This window comes from Macrobrachium rosenbergii, chromosome 30 (genome assembly GCF_040412425.1).
Source record: "Macrobrachium rosenbergii isolate ZJJX-2024 chromosome 30, ASM4041242v1, whole genome shotgun sequence".
Classification (NCBI taxonomy): domain Eukaryota; kingdom Metazoa; phylum Arthropoda; class Malacostraca; order Decapoda; family Palaemonidae; genus Macrobrachium; species Macrobrachium rosenbergii.
In genome coordinates this window covers 33,145,491-33,163,358 of record NC_089770.1, presented here as the reverse complement: position 1 = coordinate 33,163,358, position 17,868 = coordinate 33,145,491, and the positions used below count along the sequence as shown (strand labels likewise).

At 35.2% G+C, this 17,868-nt stretch overlaps 2 protein-coding genes across 2 annotated transcripts in view; both read right to left on the bottom strand.

The window, feature by feature from the left end:
- Ogg1 (8-oxoguanine DNA glycosylase) overlaps positions 1-17,868 on the bottom strand; it is a 510,811-nt gene that overhangs the window by 148,139 nt on the left and 344,804 nt on the right. The gene's annotated exons all lie outside the window — the stretch shown is intronic.
- LOC136854862 (lectin-like) lies at positions 1,168-17,643 on the bottom strand. The gene is made up of 5 exons (XM_067131395.1): positions 17,583-17,643; positions 4,184-4,389; positions 3,308-3,482; positions 2,451-2,553; positions 1,168-1,657 (listed from the first exon to the last, which is right to left on the bottom strand). Exons 1-5 carry the CDS (start codon positions 17,641-17,643, stop codon positions 1,501-1,503), a joined length of 702 nt encoding a protein of 233 aa, XP_066987496.1. The 3' UTR covers positions 1,168-1,500.

Sequence of the window (17,868 nt, the reverse complement as noted above, 5' to 3'; positions counted from 1 at the left end):
TCCACCTTTATCAGATAAAGTCCCCCTCCCTTTACCCATTCCAGCAGTTTACCTGTCTGCCCCATGTGGCCTGCATTTTGGCATTTCGGGAAGAATGTCCCAATCAGTGAGCCGAAAAACCCAACCTCACTTTTCCTTTCGATGTCGACCTGAGTCCTAGGCTAAAAAGACACTACCCGGGCTTTACTGCTTTGTCATCAAAAGATAAAGTTTTATAAAGTGGCAGAGGAATAGGGAGGGACTTGTAAATCAAAGAGGCGTTTACTGGGAAGACAAAGGAGGCAAAGAAATGTAAGGGAGAGCTTCATTTGACGACCAAACAAACGAAAAAGGACGAATATTTTAAGCCATTTTTGTCTCGAAATGACCAAAAAGGGAGTCATGTCCACCTTTCGCTAAGTTTTGCAAGTTTATCACATGCGTTATGCATCCTCAGGAGATAAAATATGAATTTATTAATGATGAATAAATATCTATGATCCATGCTGACCCACCCTGACCCCTCATTGGATGAAGGACTGACCTCTGAAAGGTCAAAAAAGAGAGGTCACTGGCATATTCACCATTTCATTGACATCCATACATAGAGAAGGTCACGCCGTCTACGAACAAAATATTTTCAAAAAATTTCATGTCTTAACACTTAAATGCGACCATGAACTTAAATACTTTACGAAATAACAGGAAGAAACCTCACATATATGTTCTCCTAGCACAGGTGCGCGCATGAGCGCTCTTGTGCATGGAAATCCACACGAACAAAATTTTGTAGTCAGTTCTTTGTGTTTCGAAATAAGGCTGTAATGGGTGACTAAGATAATGTTGAGACTTCGGGGGAAAACTTTATAAATGTGGGAAATTTTGGGGTTAATTGTGGGAAATAAATGTGGTAAATGCTTTGAATAGGCTGAGGATGGATGTGGGAAGAATTTTTGCTAAGTTTTACAAAAGAATTTGCGGGAAAATTAAGAAAAATAGACATAAAATTAACTATCAATGTCAAACTTGACCAAACTCACCTCACTAGCCCAGTTCCTTTGATAATTTTTATAAATATACTTCGACATTTTTCATGAATTATGTACATGGTGGCTAGTCAAATGTAGTGGATAGCAACAATGATTGTTAATTTTAATAACATAGGCAAGGCAATTCGCTAAGAAAACATATTTATCTAAATACACCTAGATACTTTATTTGAATTTTTAAAATGTATATACAATATATATATATAAAACACTATAAATAAGACATATAGAAGCTGTGGAATAAAACCGTTCAGAGTTTGAGTTAAATCTTAGCTATAAGTTAGAGATGAATTATTCAAGGGTCGTTCTAGGCATAAAAAACCATTTTTAGGCCCACCACAGTCAAGTACTCAAAGTCAAAGGTGGAAGGTTAAACCGTAATCATATAACTGGCAGCGCCAAGTCGTCTCCATCTTCGTCGCAGTTTAATCAGGGTCTGTGGATAAAGCTAAACCACTCAGCAGCAGAGGGTTTAACCGTAGGTGTGGCTCCTCCTCTCACAGATGATAGGCTTGAGGTGGTGGCATGCCACATCGTGCCAGGTGATGCCGTCCTGGTAGAAGTAGTTCAGCACGGCGAGGCAGAACTCCTTCCCGTCCTCCCTGTTGTCCGGCTGAGGGATGCCAGCGCTGTCGGGTAGATGTACAAAGAGACAGTTAGCCACAAGTCTGGAACACCACCCTAGGCTTACCACGCTATGGCGTTCTTATGGTGAAGGAATGCTACCATAGGCCTACCTCACTATGGTGCAGGAACGCCACTACAGCTCTGTGGCATCGGAACGCCACCCTAGGCCTAATACAACATATATTTGACACCAAACCACCAAGACACAGTCAGGTGCTAGCTGACCTTAGATCAGGGGTTTCCAGGGTGTTCACAGCCATTTTAAGGGGTTTGTGAACCCTTAAAGGGTTTGTAGTAGTAAGGGCATTTTTAAAGGGGTTTGAATTAGAATAGGGTTTTTAAAGGGTTACTTTAATGAGCCCTTAAGGGGTTTGAAGTAGTATGGGGGATTTAAGGAGTTAATTAGATGAACCCCTAAGGGGGTTTAAAGTAGTATATATGGAGATTTAAGGGGTAACTTAAATGAACCCCTAAGGGAGTTTGAAGTAGTAAGGGGGATTTAAGGGGTTACTTTAATGAATCCCTAAGGGTTTTGAAAAAACATGGGGTTTTTAAAGGGTTATTAGATGAACCCCTAAGGGGGTTTGAAAAAACAAGGGGGAGGGATTTAAAGGGGTTGCTTCATAAAATGTCAATTCACAGATGAATCTAATAAGTAGTGATGTTTTTAAGGCAACTACATACGTTATAAAGTAATAAGTAATTAATCACTTTATTGCAAGTTACTTTACTTATTACTTTAAACTTTATCCATTAATTTAAACTTCACTTTACTGATATAGGTAACTCACTCACCCTCCAGTATGGGACCAGTCAAGACCTTCGAATGGGGCGCCGGAGGCCCACTTCCACCCGTATCCCTCGAAACTGCCTCCGGTCCAGATGTACTCCACATTATCTGTTAAGAAGAAGACGACGGATTATTATTAAAGTCTGAAATGGATCCGGAACACTTAAGATTTGAGTGGGACTTCAAAGTCTTGCTGATTTCAGATCCAGAAGATGTGAGACTAAGACTAAGGAACATTAAGAGATGAAATTGCGCAGCTCGGTAACTCTGATCCAGAAGATATAGAAGTGAAGTCTTGCATAACTCAATATCCAGAAGATATAAGTGTAAAGTCTCGCTAACTCAAGATCCAGAAGATATAAGTGTAAAGTCTCGCTAACTCAAGATCCAGAAGACATAAGTGTAAAGTCTCGCTAACTCAAGATCCAGAAGATATAAGTTTACAGTCTCGCTAACTCAAGATCCAGAAGACATAAGTTTGAAGTCTTACTAACTTAAGATCCAGAAAATATAATTTTATAGTCTCGGTAACTCAAGATCCAAAGACATGAAGATATCAAGATTAAAAGACATAAGTTTAAAGTCTCATCTCAAGATCCAGAAGGAATAAATTTAAAGTCTCGCTAACTCAAGATCCAGAAGATATAAGTTTAAAGTCTCACTAACTCATGATCCAGAAGATTTAAGAGTAAAGTCTTGTGTAACTGAGATCCAGAAGAAAAGTGTTGCATAACTCAAGATCCAGGTGACATAGGACTAAAGTCTCGCTTAACTGAGATCCGTAAGATATAGGACTACAGTCTCACGTAACTCTAGATCCAGAAGATAGAGGCCTAAACCATTAAACATCTCTCTCTCTCACCTCCGCCGATGATGCTGTCGATGAACTTGTCTTCGTCGTAGCTCTCGATGCTGACGCCGTACCACCCGGGACCCAGCTTGGCGCAGTAGTGGTTGGCAGGACCCCACTCGTACTTCTGGCCACCATCATGGCGCCAGGAGAAGTGGTAGTCGCTGCCTCCGTAGGATTTGTCGACCTGAGGAGGGGATGGGATTTGTTGGACGAGTTAGAAGAATTAATCACCCACTTTACTGATCAATCGTTAATCCGTTATCATTCCTCAATAACCGGCTGTTACTCCTATGCCTAAAACTTCGGTTAATTCATTATCAATTGTTTGCTGTGTGAATCACTTTATTAATCCACTGTTAAGCCTCAGTAATTACATGTCACTCCTTCAGTGAATATAACTTCTATTAATCCATTATCAGTCCTCAATAATCATGCTATTAATCCTTTATCAGTCCTCAGTAATCATCTGTCATTCCTTCAGTAAAAACGTTTATTAATCCACAATTAGTCCTCAATAATCACTTGCCACTACTTCAGGAGAACCTTCTGTTAATCCATTATCAATCCTCAATAATCATCTGTCCTCCATCAGTAATCACTTCCATTAATCCAATATTAATTATCAGTCATTTATCACTCCTTCAGTAAATACTCCCATTAATTCATTGTTAATCCTCAGTAATCATCTATAACTGCTATATTTAAAACTTCTGTTAATCTATTATCAATCCCGAGTAATCGTCTGTCCCTCCTTCAGCAAACACACCAATAAATCCACAATAAATCCTCAGTAATCCATTATTAATCTTTAGTATTCATTTGTCCCTCCTTCAGTAAACGCCCCCATTAATCCATTATCAATCCTCAACAACCTTCCAGACCTACCAGCCCACCGCCTAATCCTCCGCCGTGCGAAACCACTTGCACTGGTTTAAATCCTCCTCCTCCTCCTCCTCCTCTCCGTGGATTGGCCTGGATCCTCCGGCGGGCGCCACGTAGAATCCTCCCGGGGGAGTATAGGAGGGCCGGCTGCCGTAGATTTGGGCGGTCGCCATAGCTGTGACGAATGCTAACACGAAGACTGCCTTCATCTGGTATGAGAAATGATTAAACTATATATATATATATATATATATATATATATATATATATATATATATATATATATATATAGAGATATATATATACATGAGAGAGAGAGAGAGAGAGGAAACGATTAATTGAGAGAGAGAGAGAGAGAGAGTATTGACTAATATGCAGGTGCATATTAGTAATGTTTTAAGGCAATGTAATTTTTGCGAATAAAATATTAATAAATGTGTGTGTATGTATATATATATATATATATATATATATATATATATATATATATATATATATATATATATATATATATATATATATATATATATATATATAAATATATATATATATATATATTATATATATATATATATATATATATATATATATATATATATACACATGTATATATATATATATATATATATATATATATATATATATATATATATATATATATTATGTATGTATGTATGTATGTATGTATGTATGTATGTATGTATGTATATATATATATATATATATATATATATATATATATATATATATATATATATATATATATATGCATAAATTTATTCAAAAGTATCGAAGACAAACTCAAGGCCAGAACAATTCACCTTTTATTTCTCGGTTTTTTCTCAATTCCCGATGACTCACTTCGCTTTTCGAATAAAAAAAAAGTCTGCCATTATTTTCCAAACAATTTCCAATGTTAAAGAAACCCTAAAGGGCTTTTATTTGCCCTAACAAAAGATTTTACACGAAAAAAGTGACCATCAAGAGAACGTTTGTTTACATTTCCGCAGCGTGACATACCTTGAATCACTTAGCGTAGTGTTTCTTATTTATCGTCATTGGGGAAGAGTCACCCAAGCTTAACGAATGACGAGAAACATTACTCAGATCTGATGGTGAGTCATTGCTTGGATTACCTCCTTTCCACCCCCTCGCTCTAATAACAAGTGAATGTTGAACGTAAATACTTTCCCATTTCGTCTATTATTTTGTTCTTCTGCTTTTTTATTCACTTTTCTCGACTTTTCACTTTTAAATTAAACTTACCGCTCTCTGTTCTTGTAAATATTTTTACGTGATTTTTTTTTTCTTACGTAAAATTGTCTTGTGAAACTTTTAAGACCAGTGACCATAAAAACTTTATTTGAAGCTTTTAAGTAAAAAAAAATAAAATTTTCTTTAAAAGCATCTACAGTATTTACGATTTAATTTTAGACCCATATAGAGTAATTTTTTTGTTTATAAATTTAGCTATGCTTCTTCTATTTTCATTTGAGACATAGTATTTGTTATAAAGTTAATTACACGTAAAAAATGTAGACTGGGGCCTATAGGAATGTCAATTAAGCCGTATTGTTTAAAAATCAAACAATTCATTAATTTTAATTCACCTACAACGTTGAAAACTAATCTTAGGCCTCCTGGAAACATTATAAATTCAGCTGCAGTGTTTACAAATGAATTTAAGACATAAAAATATCGTATCCAATCCAACTGCTCTATTTAATTTCACTTGAGGCCTAAAAATATCATCAATGGGGCTACGCTATTTAAAAAATTGGTCTAAGGCCTATAAAAGTAATTACAGAATAAACTGTGGTATCTAAAATTTAATTTCAAGCCTCTCATATAAATTACAATCACAACACAAAAAATTAACCGAAGGCCTATAAATGTATTGTTATTTAGTCATAATACACAGATATGTACACATTTATACGTGTATGCATATATATATACACTTATCTAAATACATAAATGCACATATATACCTAAATATTCACTTATATGTAAATATGCAAAAACATACCTGTATACACATAAAACATACATATACATATGTATGCATATATATGTATACATACATACACACGAAATGTATACAGATACACTATCACTTATATAAACACAAAAATAAAGTTAAATATGAATGTGAAAAAATCTTGATGTTATTTATTTCCTAATTTTCTCCTTCTAACCTGCTGTCTTACACGTCAGGTGTCATCACTCGAACTTTTACGTTAACTCATCAATTCGCTGAATGCAACAGAGAGAGAGAGAGAGAGAGAGAGAGAGAGAGAGAGAGAGAGAGAGAGAGAGAGAGAGAGAGAGGGGGGGGGAGAAAGAGCAACACTTTTGCCTCCAAAGTCGACACGACACTGGATGAATCTGGGAAGATCGACCAAAAGTCAGAACAATCTTCCAAGTCATTTCGAAAATTGTTGAAATAGTTTTGGAAAAACTATATATACCGATTGTTCTGCGCTTTCGTTATCAATTCGACGGTACAGGATGAATTGGCAGATGTATTTCGATTGTATTCTGATGGTTTTTTTGACACAGAAGGTTCATTGCATGTTGTAATCAGGTCTCGAAGTGTAATGCATCGGATTTTAACGAGTTGGTTTGAGAGAAATTAGACTTACCTCATATAAACACCTGTTTCCGTCGTTTTAAAGCATAGTTGACGCGAATGGGGTCACAGGGTACACAGGAACACACAGAAGAGCAAATACATCCACTACACTTTATAATACAACTGGATAAAGCAGCCAGGTTCGAAAAATATAAAGATGAACTTAAGAGATTTTGACTCACCTCTGCTTTTGAGTGAGATTGGATGAACCTCATTTAAACACCCGTTTCCGTCGTTTTGAAGCACAGAAGAGGCTCAGTAAACTTACAGGAAAATACAGGAGAATAAATACATTAAATACTGTGTATAATACAGCTGTGTAAGAAATCAAAGTGGGAAAATTAATGGATAAACGTAGAGATTTTAACTCACCTCTGCGAGAATGTCTTTAGGTCTGTGCTCCTCTCTGCATCACTCGTCTTTATATCTCACTCGTGGACCAACGGACAAGGTCAGGAAATTCTCCTCTCTCTCTCTCTCTCTCTCTCTCTCTCTCTCTCTCTCTCTCTCTCTCTCTTTATTTATATATACCTCTCTCTCCTCTCTCTTCTCATTTTTATATATTTTTGTTCCTCATTATTTATATATGACTCTCTCTCTCTCTCTCTCTCTCTCTCTCTCTCTCTCTCTCTCTCTCTCTCTCTCTCTCATCTCTCTCTATATATATATATATATATATATATATATATATATATATATATATATATATATATATATATATATATATATATATATATATTTCTCTCTCTCTCTCTCTCTCTCTCTCTCTCTCTCTTTGCGGGTCATTCAATTGCTTTGGACCACCATCCCTAACAGAGACGGAAAGCCATTGGGGTAGGGGTGCCTAGCAACCTCATCCCACAAAGACACCCCCGACGCAGCATGAAAACAAATAAATAGATTAAAAATTAGATTGGAAGAAAGTGAAATCAGACCACAAAACCTCATTCACCATTCAGTCATTTATAGGAGATTTCACATTTTCCCTCAGTCGAAAGGCCATTTGCCTAGATCCCTCTGGTCAGGGTGGGTGGGTAATGGTTGGGGTGAATTCAGGTTAAATTCATGTTGAATTCAGGTTAAATTCATGTTGAATTCAGGTTAAATTCATGTTGAATTCAGACTGAATTCAGGTTTATTTCATGTTGAATTCAGGCTGAATTCAGGTTAAATTCACGTTGAATTCAGGTTAAATTCAGGTTGAACTCAGGCTGAATTCAGGTTACATTCAGGTTAAAGTCTGTCATATCTAATTATTGCATGTTTCCCTTCTCTCTCTCTCTCTCTCTCTCTCTCTCTCTCTCTCTCTCTCTCTCTATGAAAAGCAGGTTAAACTCAGGCTGCATTTGAGTTGAATTCAGCTTAAATTCAGGTCACATTCAGGTTGAATTCAAATTAGGTTAGGAAGCTTTAAGTTCACGTTATATTCAGGATAAATTCAGGATAGGCTAGTTGAGGTTAAGAAGTTAAATTCAAGTTGAGTTCAGGTCAAATTCAGCTTGAATTCAGGATATATTCAGATTAAATTCGGGATAAATTCAGGTTAAATTCAGGTTAAATCCGGGTTAAATTCAGGTTCAATTCAGGTCAAAGTCAGGATAAATTTAGACTGAATTCAGGTTAAATCCAGGTTAAATTCAGGTTGCATTCAGGTCAAAGTCAGGATAAATTTAGACTGAATTCAGGTTAAACTGGAATCAGAGTAAATTCACATTAAATTCTGGTTGAATTCAGGGTAAAATTAGGTTAAATTCAGGCTAATTTTAGGTTGAATTGAAGTTAAATTCAGGTTGAATTAAGGGTTAATTTAAGTTGAATTAAGGTTTAATTAAGATTAAAATTCAGTTTGAATTCAGGTTGTATTCAGGTTAAATTCAAGTTAAATTTTGATCAAATTCAGGCTAAATTTTGGTTGAATTTAGGTTCATTCAGGTTGAATGCAGATTAAATTCAGGTTGAATTTGTGGTAAATTCAAGTTAAATTCAGGTTGAATTCAGGTTAAGTCAAGGTTAAATTCAGGCTGAATTAAGGTTAAATAAGGTCGAATTCAGGCTGAATTCAAATTAAATTCAGGTTGAATTAAGCTTATATTGGGTTGAATTCAGGTTGAATTAAGGTTAAATTAGGTTGAATTCAGGTTAAATCCAGGTTAAATTCATCTTAATTTCAGGTTGAATTCAGCTTAAATTCAGGGTAAAGTCAGGGGAAAGTCAGGTTGAGTTTAGGTAAAATGAGGTTGAATTCGGGGTAAATTCAGGTTAGGAGGTTAAAATCAGGTTAGGGTAGGTCAGGTTAAATTCATGTTAGGTTATTTAGGTTAGGTTAAATTCAGATTAAATTCAGGTTAGGTCAGGAGGTTAAATTCAGGTTACATTCAGGTTAGGTTAAGAGATTAAACTCAGGTTAAATTCACGTTAGGTTAATAGGCTAAATTCAGGTTAAATTCCGGTTGAATTCAACCAGACGTCTAAGGGTGAGGGTTTGAGCGTGGGGGGAATGCTTTCGAAGAGCTGACTCAGCCATAATCAGTCAGCCATTGAAGGTCATCTGACTACTCGGCAGATTTTTGTGAAACTGATTTATTTTATTGTTAATTTGTGCTTTTTGGGAGATAAATTTGTTACTTTATATTAAATATCTAATTTAATTCTATACTTGAATTAAGTAGAATGTTTATTCTTTTGTTTGAATTAACAACTAATTTGAAAATTTCTACTAATTTGAATATTTAAGTTGATTTAAATATTTATCCCCCATTTAAAATAACTTAGTTTACTTGTTTCAGCGTTGAGGGTTTAAATACGATAATTTAATTACTTAAATTATTTCAAATGTTTAAATTAACTCAATTATTTAAATTGATTTGAATATTTAAATCAACTTGAATATTTATATTAATTTTGATATTTAAATTTAGGAGAATAAGTAAATTAATTTGAATATCTAAATGATCTGAATATTCAAATTAACTTGAATATTTAAATCAATGTTACTATTGAAATTAAATAGAACAAGTAAATGAATTTGAATATATAAATTAGTTTAAATATATCAATTTAAATATTTTTGACATGTTCAAATTAACTTATATATTTATGTATTTCATCTAGGATGAAATACATGGGGAGATTTATCTTTTTTTTTTGTATTTCTTCTCTCATTGTTTTCAATGTTTGAAGGCTGTTTTTCTTGGGATCAATTTTGATTTTTCTGAAAGCCTTTTTTTCCTCTCCTCCAAGGGCATTACATATTGTTCCAAATGACAAGTAATTTAAAACATGTCTTACCTCAACTAAATTACTGACATTATCTCCAAACTGAGTCTTATCTCCTATGGCAATGCCTATTTTCTTTAACTCTTCTGTTATTTTCTCTATTGCATTCTCCACGCTTGCGTGCAAATTAGCAATTGTTTTATATTGCGGGTTAAGGAATCTAATTATGTTATATAAATTGTTGGTCTTATTTACTGGTTCCCAGAGTGATAAATAAATTTCTTTGAATTCTGCATAGTTAACTTTGCTAAAACTTGTGGAATTCAGAGTTTTATGAGCGTCTCCATGTTCTGAGCTGACGAGCAACAAGGCTTCATTTATTTTAGCTCTTTCATCTGTTATTCCCCCTGAAGTTACGCGACTGTCTGCATCTGCGAGCCAATGGTTTACCGTATAAGATTCGAGTCTACTTTTGTCAGGATTTGAATCATCCACCTGTCCACAGAAGCGTGTGGCTGTTGTTATTACAGCTGCTTGATTCATACTGCGATAATGTAAGGTGCGAGTATTATTAGTATTGTTACTATTACTATTATTGCTAGTAGTATTAGAATGATTAACATTATTTTGGTTCTGGTTAGTTGGGTTATTATTGTTAGTATTTCCTTGCACTACAGCTGAGTGGGAATTTGGTCTTGAAATTCGGCTACGTCTAATGACGACGGTCTTAAATCGTATTGTGAATGTCTAACCGTGCTCAGTAATTCGTCAAAGACTCTTTCCATGATATATAATAAATTATTCAATCTGAGTACATTAATTATATTTATATAAAAAAATGTTATACTGTACCATAAAATAAAAGAAACTGTCAAATTATCACAGTAAAAAAAATTAAATTCTCAACTGAGTTCAAGTGCACAAGTAAATTAAATCCTTCAAAGTATCATTCAATACACAAAAAAAATCTTATGTGAAACTAGGCATCATATCATCAAAAACAAATTTTTTTTTTTTTTTCATCACAATGATTACACAAGTTTGCACATAACTTCTCAAATATTTATCACCAACCGAGTGAAAGAAAAAAAATAACTATTTCCTTATCTAAATTATTTACTAAACAAATAATTATCATAGAGAGAGTAATAATGTTAATTACGCAAAAAAATTAATTCACTAGAGTATTATAACTTTAAATATATAATTTATGTTAATGTTTAAATTGATTGAATATCAATTTAAATTTTTATTTAAACATTTATTCAAATCATTATATTAATTTAAATCTTGATTTTAATGTTTGAGATAGTATGAACTTCGTAAAATGTTAATATTGATATAGACAATTTTTCAAGGTTTATATTGATTTATAAGTTTAAATTAGCTTAATATTTTTTGAATTTTTAGAACGACATAAATATTGACTTGAATATATATCTAAATGTTTGTTTAAATATGTATTGAAATATTTAAATCAAAATGTTCATTAGTTCGAATAATGATTAGAAATTTAAATTAGATTCTTAGAGAGAGAGAGAGAGAGAGAGAGAGAGAGAGAGAGAGAGAGAGAGAGAGAGAGAGAGAGAGAGAGAGAGATTTTCCGTTTTTGTTGTTCATAATTACATATTTCATTAAATATCAATTACGTCACCTTGATAAAGGATAAATAAATCAGGAGAGAGAGAGAGAGAGAGAGAGAGAGAGAGAGAGAGAGAGAGAGAGAGAGAGAGAGAGAGAGAGAGAGATTCTCATACTTCAGCAGGGTGGGGTCAGTGAGGAATTTTTTAAAAGTGTCGAGTCACCTTGATATCTGTTAGAACTTCCTTGTTAAGTGGTTTTTATAAGTTATTTTCGGAATAAATGAATTTCCTGCGCGCACTCTCTCTCTCTCTCTCTCTCTCTCTCTCTCTCTCTCTCTCTCTCTCTCTCTCTCTCTATTTTATCATTTTTATAGTCTTTTTAATTTGACTGATATCTTAATATTTTGTGGCCATAAGAACACTAACTTTTCCCCTGAGTGGTCGTTGGTTATGCTAGGTGACTTTGATGCAAATGTACAGTTATATATTTTACTCCTCCCTCTTTTTTTCAGATAAATCGTTTCTTTCTCTCTTTATGTCTCTGTCTCTTTCTCAGTTAGTTTATTTATCCTTGGTGAAAAGAAAAACACAGAAAAATTTGATAGATTTACAGACCTCAATCAGACCAGGATCCCTTCTGAATGAAAGGTCCTGAGAAGGCCAGGACCCCTGCATCCTAGGACGTATGCCCGCAGGGAATGGGGCAGTAGGATTCCTACCGGCGAGTGCCTGCAGAACGTCCGTGCCGCAAAGGGCAGGAGAAGCCTTTGAGATCTTCCAGGATCTTGGAAAGGCTGGTGAGGTTTGCAAAATCTCAGGAGAGATCGTCGGCAGAGGTTGGAGGACATCCAGAATGAGGTTCTGAGACTATGCGGCTGATTTTGGAGGCTCCTAGGTAGGCCAGGATATGTCTTCTGAGGGCAGAGACACAACTCCAGAGGTCCTTTATTCCTCCTCACGCCGTTGGACTGCGGAACAGCCTCCCTACTGAGGACGTCATGCAATTGGAATTTCGGAAGTTCAAGCGAAGATGCAATGCAATGCTACCCTAAAACAATTCTCCTTGTGTTCTGATCATTTATTTACAGTTGTATCTATTTTTTCATTAATTTGTTATTTTATTTTTTCTTTTTTACTAACCGATATCTCTTATTTCTTTGATTCCTATTTCCTTCTATAACTTCTTTCAAATGAAAGCCATAATATTCTGTGGAAGTTTCTTGAATTTCAAGTCAGTGGCCCCAGTGGTGGGCTTGTTTCATATGAAAGGGGGTTCATCTTCTGAGTAATATATAATAATAATAATAATAATAATAATAATAATAATAATAATAATAATAATAATAATAATAATAATAATAATAATAATAATAATGCACAGCACCGGAGATTACAACAGCACTGAACAGCAAAAGAAACTCACAGCAAACAGCAGCAGAAAATACGATTACTCAAAAACTTCAAGGAAAGATGTATTGAAATTTGAATATCTGAATCAAGTTACAAAATATACCAAATAGAGGGTAAATCTCATTATATCAATAGGCATGCATTGAAGCTGGGCCTATAGATGCCCAATTTCACATTAATCGGTGTTCCAGTTTGACTGAGTTGTAAAATATTTACCTTTCAATTTTAATCGATTTTTGCAAATTTATTTTTAAAAATTTTATTTTTTACTGAAGGAATCAAATAACATTCTCACGTAAGGAATTTGAATCTCGAATAAAGTAGATGAATAAATATATTTATAGATAAATTGATATATTCATGGAAAAATAAATTGATTTAGAGATGTACAGATAGATAGAATAAGACGATAATTACGGAACAAATGAAGACAGAAGTAAATAAACTGAGAGCCGTTACATAACCAACGCCATTCAATTACAAGAGTGATCGAATGAGTCAGTGAGCAATGTGTCTTAGATTTTCGCGAATTTAATGTATAAAATATGTTGTCTTCAGATCTAAATGTACAGACATATTTCATACATTAAATTCACGAAAATCTAAGACACATTACTCAATACTCGTTCCATTGCTGTTAGAATTGAAAGGTGTCGTCTATGCAACGGCTCCGAATTGATTTATTTCGATCTTAACGTCTCTAAAAATATATAATCTTGCCGATTAAACCAATTAAAAACATCAAATTACGATTAAATTTAAATCTAATGTATGTTTAATATTTAATTAATCGATCGAAATAAATAAATTCGGAGCCGTTGCATAGACGACACCTTTCAACTCTTACAGCAATGGAACGAGTGTTGAGTAATGTGTCTTAGATTTTCGTGAATTTAATGTAAGAAATATGTCTTTATATTTAGATTTAGCGACAAACTAAATTTTAATATCCATTAAATTACATTTTAATGGATACTTGTACTTTTTAATTAGTGTAATCTGGAAAACTGTATTTTTTGAGATGAAAAATCAGTCGTAATTCTTGTAACTGCTTTTCAAGCGACTGTTGAATAGTTGGAGTCATTAGTGAGAAGCTGTGGAACGATAGCATGACTGAGGAGCTGGCCAGGGTTTGTAAGGGATGTCTGAGTGAGGAAAAAGTCCTTGAGGAATGAGAGAGAGGGGAAGTTTAGGTGAGCAAGGGTGACTGAGAATTGTAGAGACAAAGGAATACTAATTAAACCAGGGAGGTGACATGATGGCATTTGAACTGAGAGTGACAGATGGAAAACCTTGCTTTTGGCAGACATAGCCTAGAAACAGAGTGATTTATAGGACTGAGAGGTCTAGTCCAGAGTCTGAGGATCTATGGTAGAGGAATTCTTTTCTTTGAACTATGCTCATGTTGGACTATATTGGTGGATGTGGGACTTCTTTGTTGTCAAAATGGGCCAGAGAATATTGTGTTTTGTATATACGGATATTTAATATCTCCCTGGATAAGTGACAGAGAAATGGGAACGTCGCAGGCACAAAGTTGACAGATAAGAAATCGATCTTGAACAGTTGTAGCTTGCAGATAATACAGTATTGACTATGAATAATAGAACAAAATCTGCAAAAACTGCTGAGAGAATGTAAGGGTGTTTCCGAGGGGACAAGGTGAGAAAAGTGTGCTTGCTTGGGTAGACTGATTCCAGGAAGAGTTAAGCAAGGCATTTTGATATAGATCAAGCAGTAAAGATATTAGATTACAGCATAGAGAGAGATGAGATTTTAACATAATATAATTCAGAAGTCTCAAAAAGAGACACAAAATACAAAAAGAAAACGCCGATTAGACACTAAAGCCAGGAAAATCACACAGAAACGCAGACCAAGGTATTTCGAAAACTGAAAATGAAAACGAACATTTTGCCATATTTTGCTGAACAAAAGAATAAATCTGCTTCTGTGTCTTAGATGCTGCGATTGCATCGATGTCCACCAATTATGGCACAGTAGAGGATACAATCATATGACTTATCATAACCTCAGCGACTTAAGGAACTCCGGGAGTAATACCTTGAAGTATCCAGAATACATCTGCTGTTGTTAATATATTACTCTTTGCCGAAACAGGAAAACTGGCCAGTTATGACCTATATTAATAGTAGAGAAGCGAGTCATAAGGGAAATTGAGAAGACTCAATATAAGATTAATTCGAACGATGCAGCCGCCCTCTTTAACAGGACATCTTCAGAGGGGTCTACTTTCTTCCAATAAAAAATAATAATAATAATAGTTGTTATTATTTCTACTTATACTGCTACAACAGTCATTATGATTATTTGATAAGAAATAAAAACTAAACCCTCATTTTTACTTCGATAAACTTCGTGCAGACAAAACCAGCGGATGCTTTTCCAAAAGATATTCGCAGGTCGACAGGGATGGTCGAAATAAAAGATGCGGCACAATTTTTTGGACAATTTCCATCGCTTATTCCTTTCCGATACTTAAGAATTACTGTATAAGTTACAATCTGTGGGCCAAGAGATTATCATATCACACACCAAACCTGATTTACGCAATACCTACTTCTAATAAAAAAAAATCAAGCTCCCTCAAGTGATAATTCCGATCTGATCCAGGCATCAAAAGATTAATAATAATAATAATAATAATAATAATAATAATAATAATAATAATAATAATAATAATAATAATAATAATAATAATAATGTCACAAATTTCTTAAAAGTCTACGAATTATAATGACAATTTCTTAAATTAATCTTTCGAAAAAATTTCAAAAAACGAAAATGATAAGAATGAGACAAAGAAAATAACTGAGAATTACGGGAGAAAAATAGGAGGTGATAATAATAAAAATTAATTTGATAAGTTTCTTTTGCAACAATCATCGAAGCTGTTCATGAAAGTCCGACCATCGAGACGACCTTGAGACTGATCGCTTCGGTGACACCCGGCGACTGCCTCCCTCAAATTAACCTCAGGCAAGTCGCTGACAGCAAGGTACAACTAAAAAATGAGCCGAAGTTTCTTCGGCGCAATCGAGTTTTCTGTACAGCGTGTAATCAAATCCACCGAAAATAGATCTATCTTTTGGTGGGCTCGACATAATGCTGTATGAGCCTAGTCCTATATAGTTACCAGACGCACGATTATGGCTAAATTTGACCTTAAATAAAATTTTTTAAAAACTGCTAGGTCAGTGGTTTTTAAGACCTGAGGGCGGACAGAAAAAGTACGGACGGACAGACAAAGCCGGCACAATAGTTTTCTTTTACAGAAAGCTAAAAATAGAAAGGGAAAGAATTTCAGCCTCTCCACGATCGCCAAAAATTAACAGGAACTTTGACTGAGCGATGTATTTCGATGGCAGAAAGCAATATAATGAAACATTATATACCAAGCAAACTGAAATTAATTGCAGGCGTTGACGGGATGGAAGGGAAAGCCCAGGTCGTTGCATTCATCGCTCTAGAAAAGAACGAGGCCACGATGCCGCCATTTCTTCAAAACATTGCGAGGTCATCAATCACCAGGTTATTCCTTCTCGCTGTTCCCTCTTCGGACGATGCTCCCGTTGACCAGTAAAGCTCGAGTTTACTTAAAATGAGGGTTTTGCTCTTTTTATTGTACCTCCGTTCATATTCTCTTTCTTCCACCTTACTTTCAAAATGCAACTGCTTTGAGATTTTCCTTCCTGTTACACCTTTAAAATCTTTTTTACGCTCAATTTCCTTCACAGCGCTGAATGGCCTCATAGGTCCCATCGCTTGGCCGTGGGTCTAAATTCTATATCCTATTCTATTCTCTGAATGGTTTTGCCAGATTCATTTTGGCTTTCTCTCGGATACCTGAGTGAGCGACAGTGAGAGAAAAGGCAACATTTTAAAGCTATTATTCACTTATTCCAATTCCCCCGCCCCCCCCCAACCCCTTACAACATAAATAATGGTGCGAAAAATAAATAAGTTTTTTTATTTTAATTCCCAGACCACGAAAATAAACTGCTTACAAAAAATAAGCCTTCTTTATTTTCCCGTTCCGTTTTTAGAGATGAAAATCCTCCCTCAGGAGAATTCACTGTAAAATACAGTCTACCCGAAGGGCTTATACCAGGCCCGGGTGGTGTCCCTCGGGAATTAAAAATGGCTGTTCTTCCACTGTTATATTCAAGTAGCCCCTGTGTGCGACAGGGCGAGAGGGTGTGGAAGAACGATACTTTCTCTCTCTCTCTCTCTCTCTCTCTCTCTCTCTCTCTCTCTCTCTCTCTCTCTCTCTCTCTCTCTCTCTCTTGTAGTTTTCTGTAAAAGAAAACTATTGAGACGATTTTGTCTGTCCGTCCGCACTTTTTCTGTCCCCATCAGATCTTAAAAACCACTGAGGCTAGAGGGCTGCAAATTGGTATGCTGATCATCCACCCTCCAATCATCAAACATACCAAATTGCAGCCCTCTAGCCTCAGTAGCTTTTATTTTATTTAGGGTTAAGATTAGCCATGGATCGTGCGTATGGCAGCGCTTTCAGGAGGCGTCGCCGACAGACCTTCACTTGACCGCATCTGGTGAGCAACTGAGCGCTGCCCGGCCGTAGCTGGGAGTTTCATACGGCAATATACGCTGTACAGAAAAGGAAACTTCGGCAAAGTTATTACTTGCTTTTCTAGTTTTATTAAAGAGGAAAGATGAAGATTAGAAAGTTGTATTTTTCCGCCACCATCTTTTCCGTTGTCGTGAAAACAGCCATCGAAATTTTAGTGTCTGCATCTGCTCCAGTACAGCTGGTGCTCGTTGTGTGTAGCAAGAACGAAAAGGATGCAACGGCAATGACT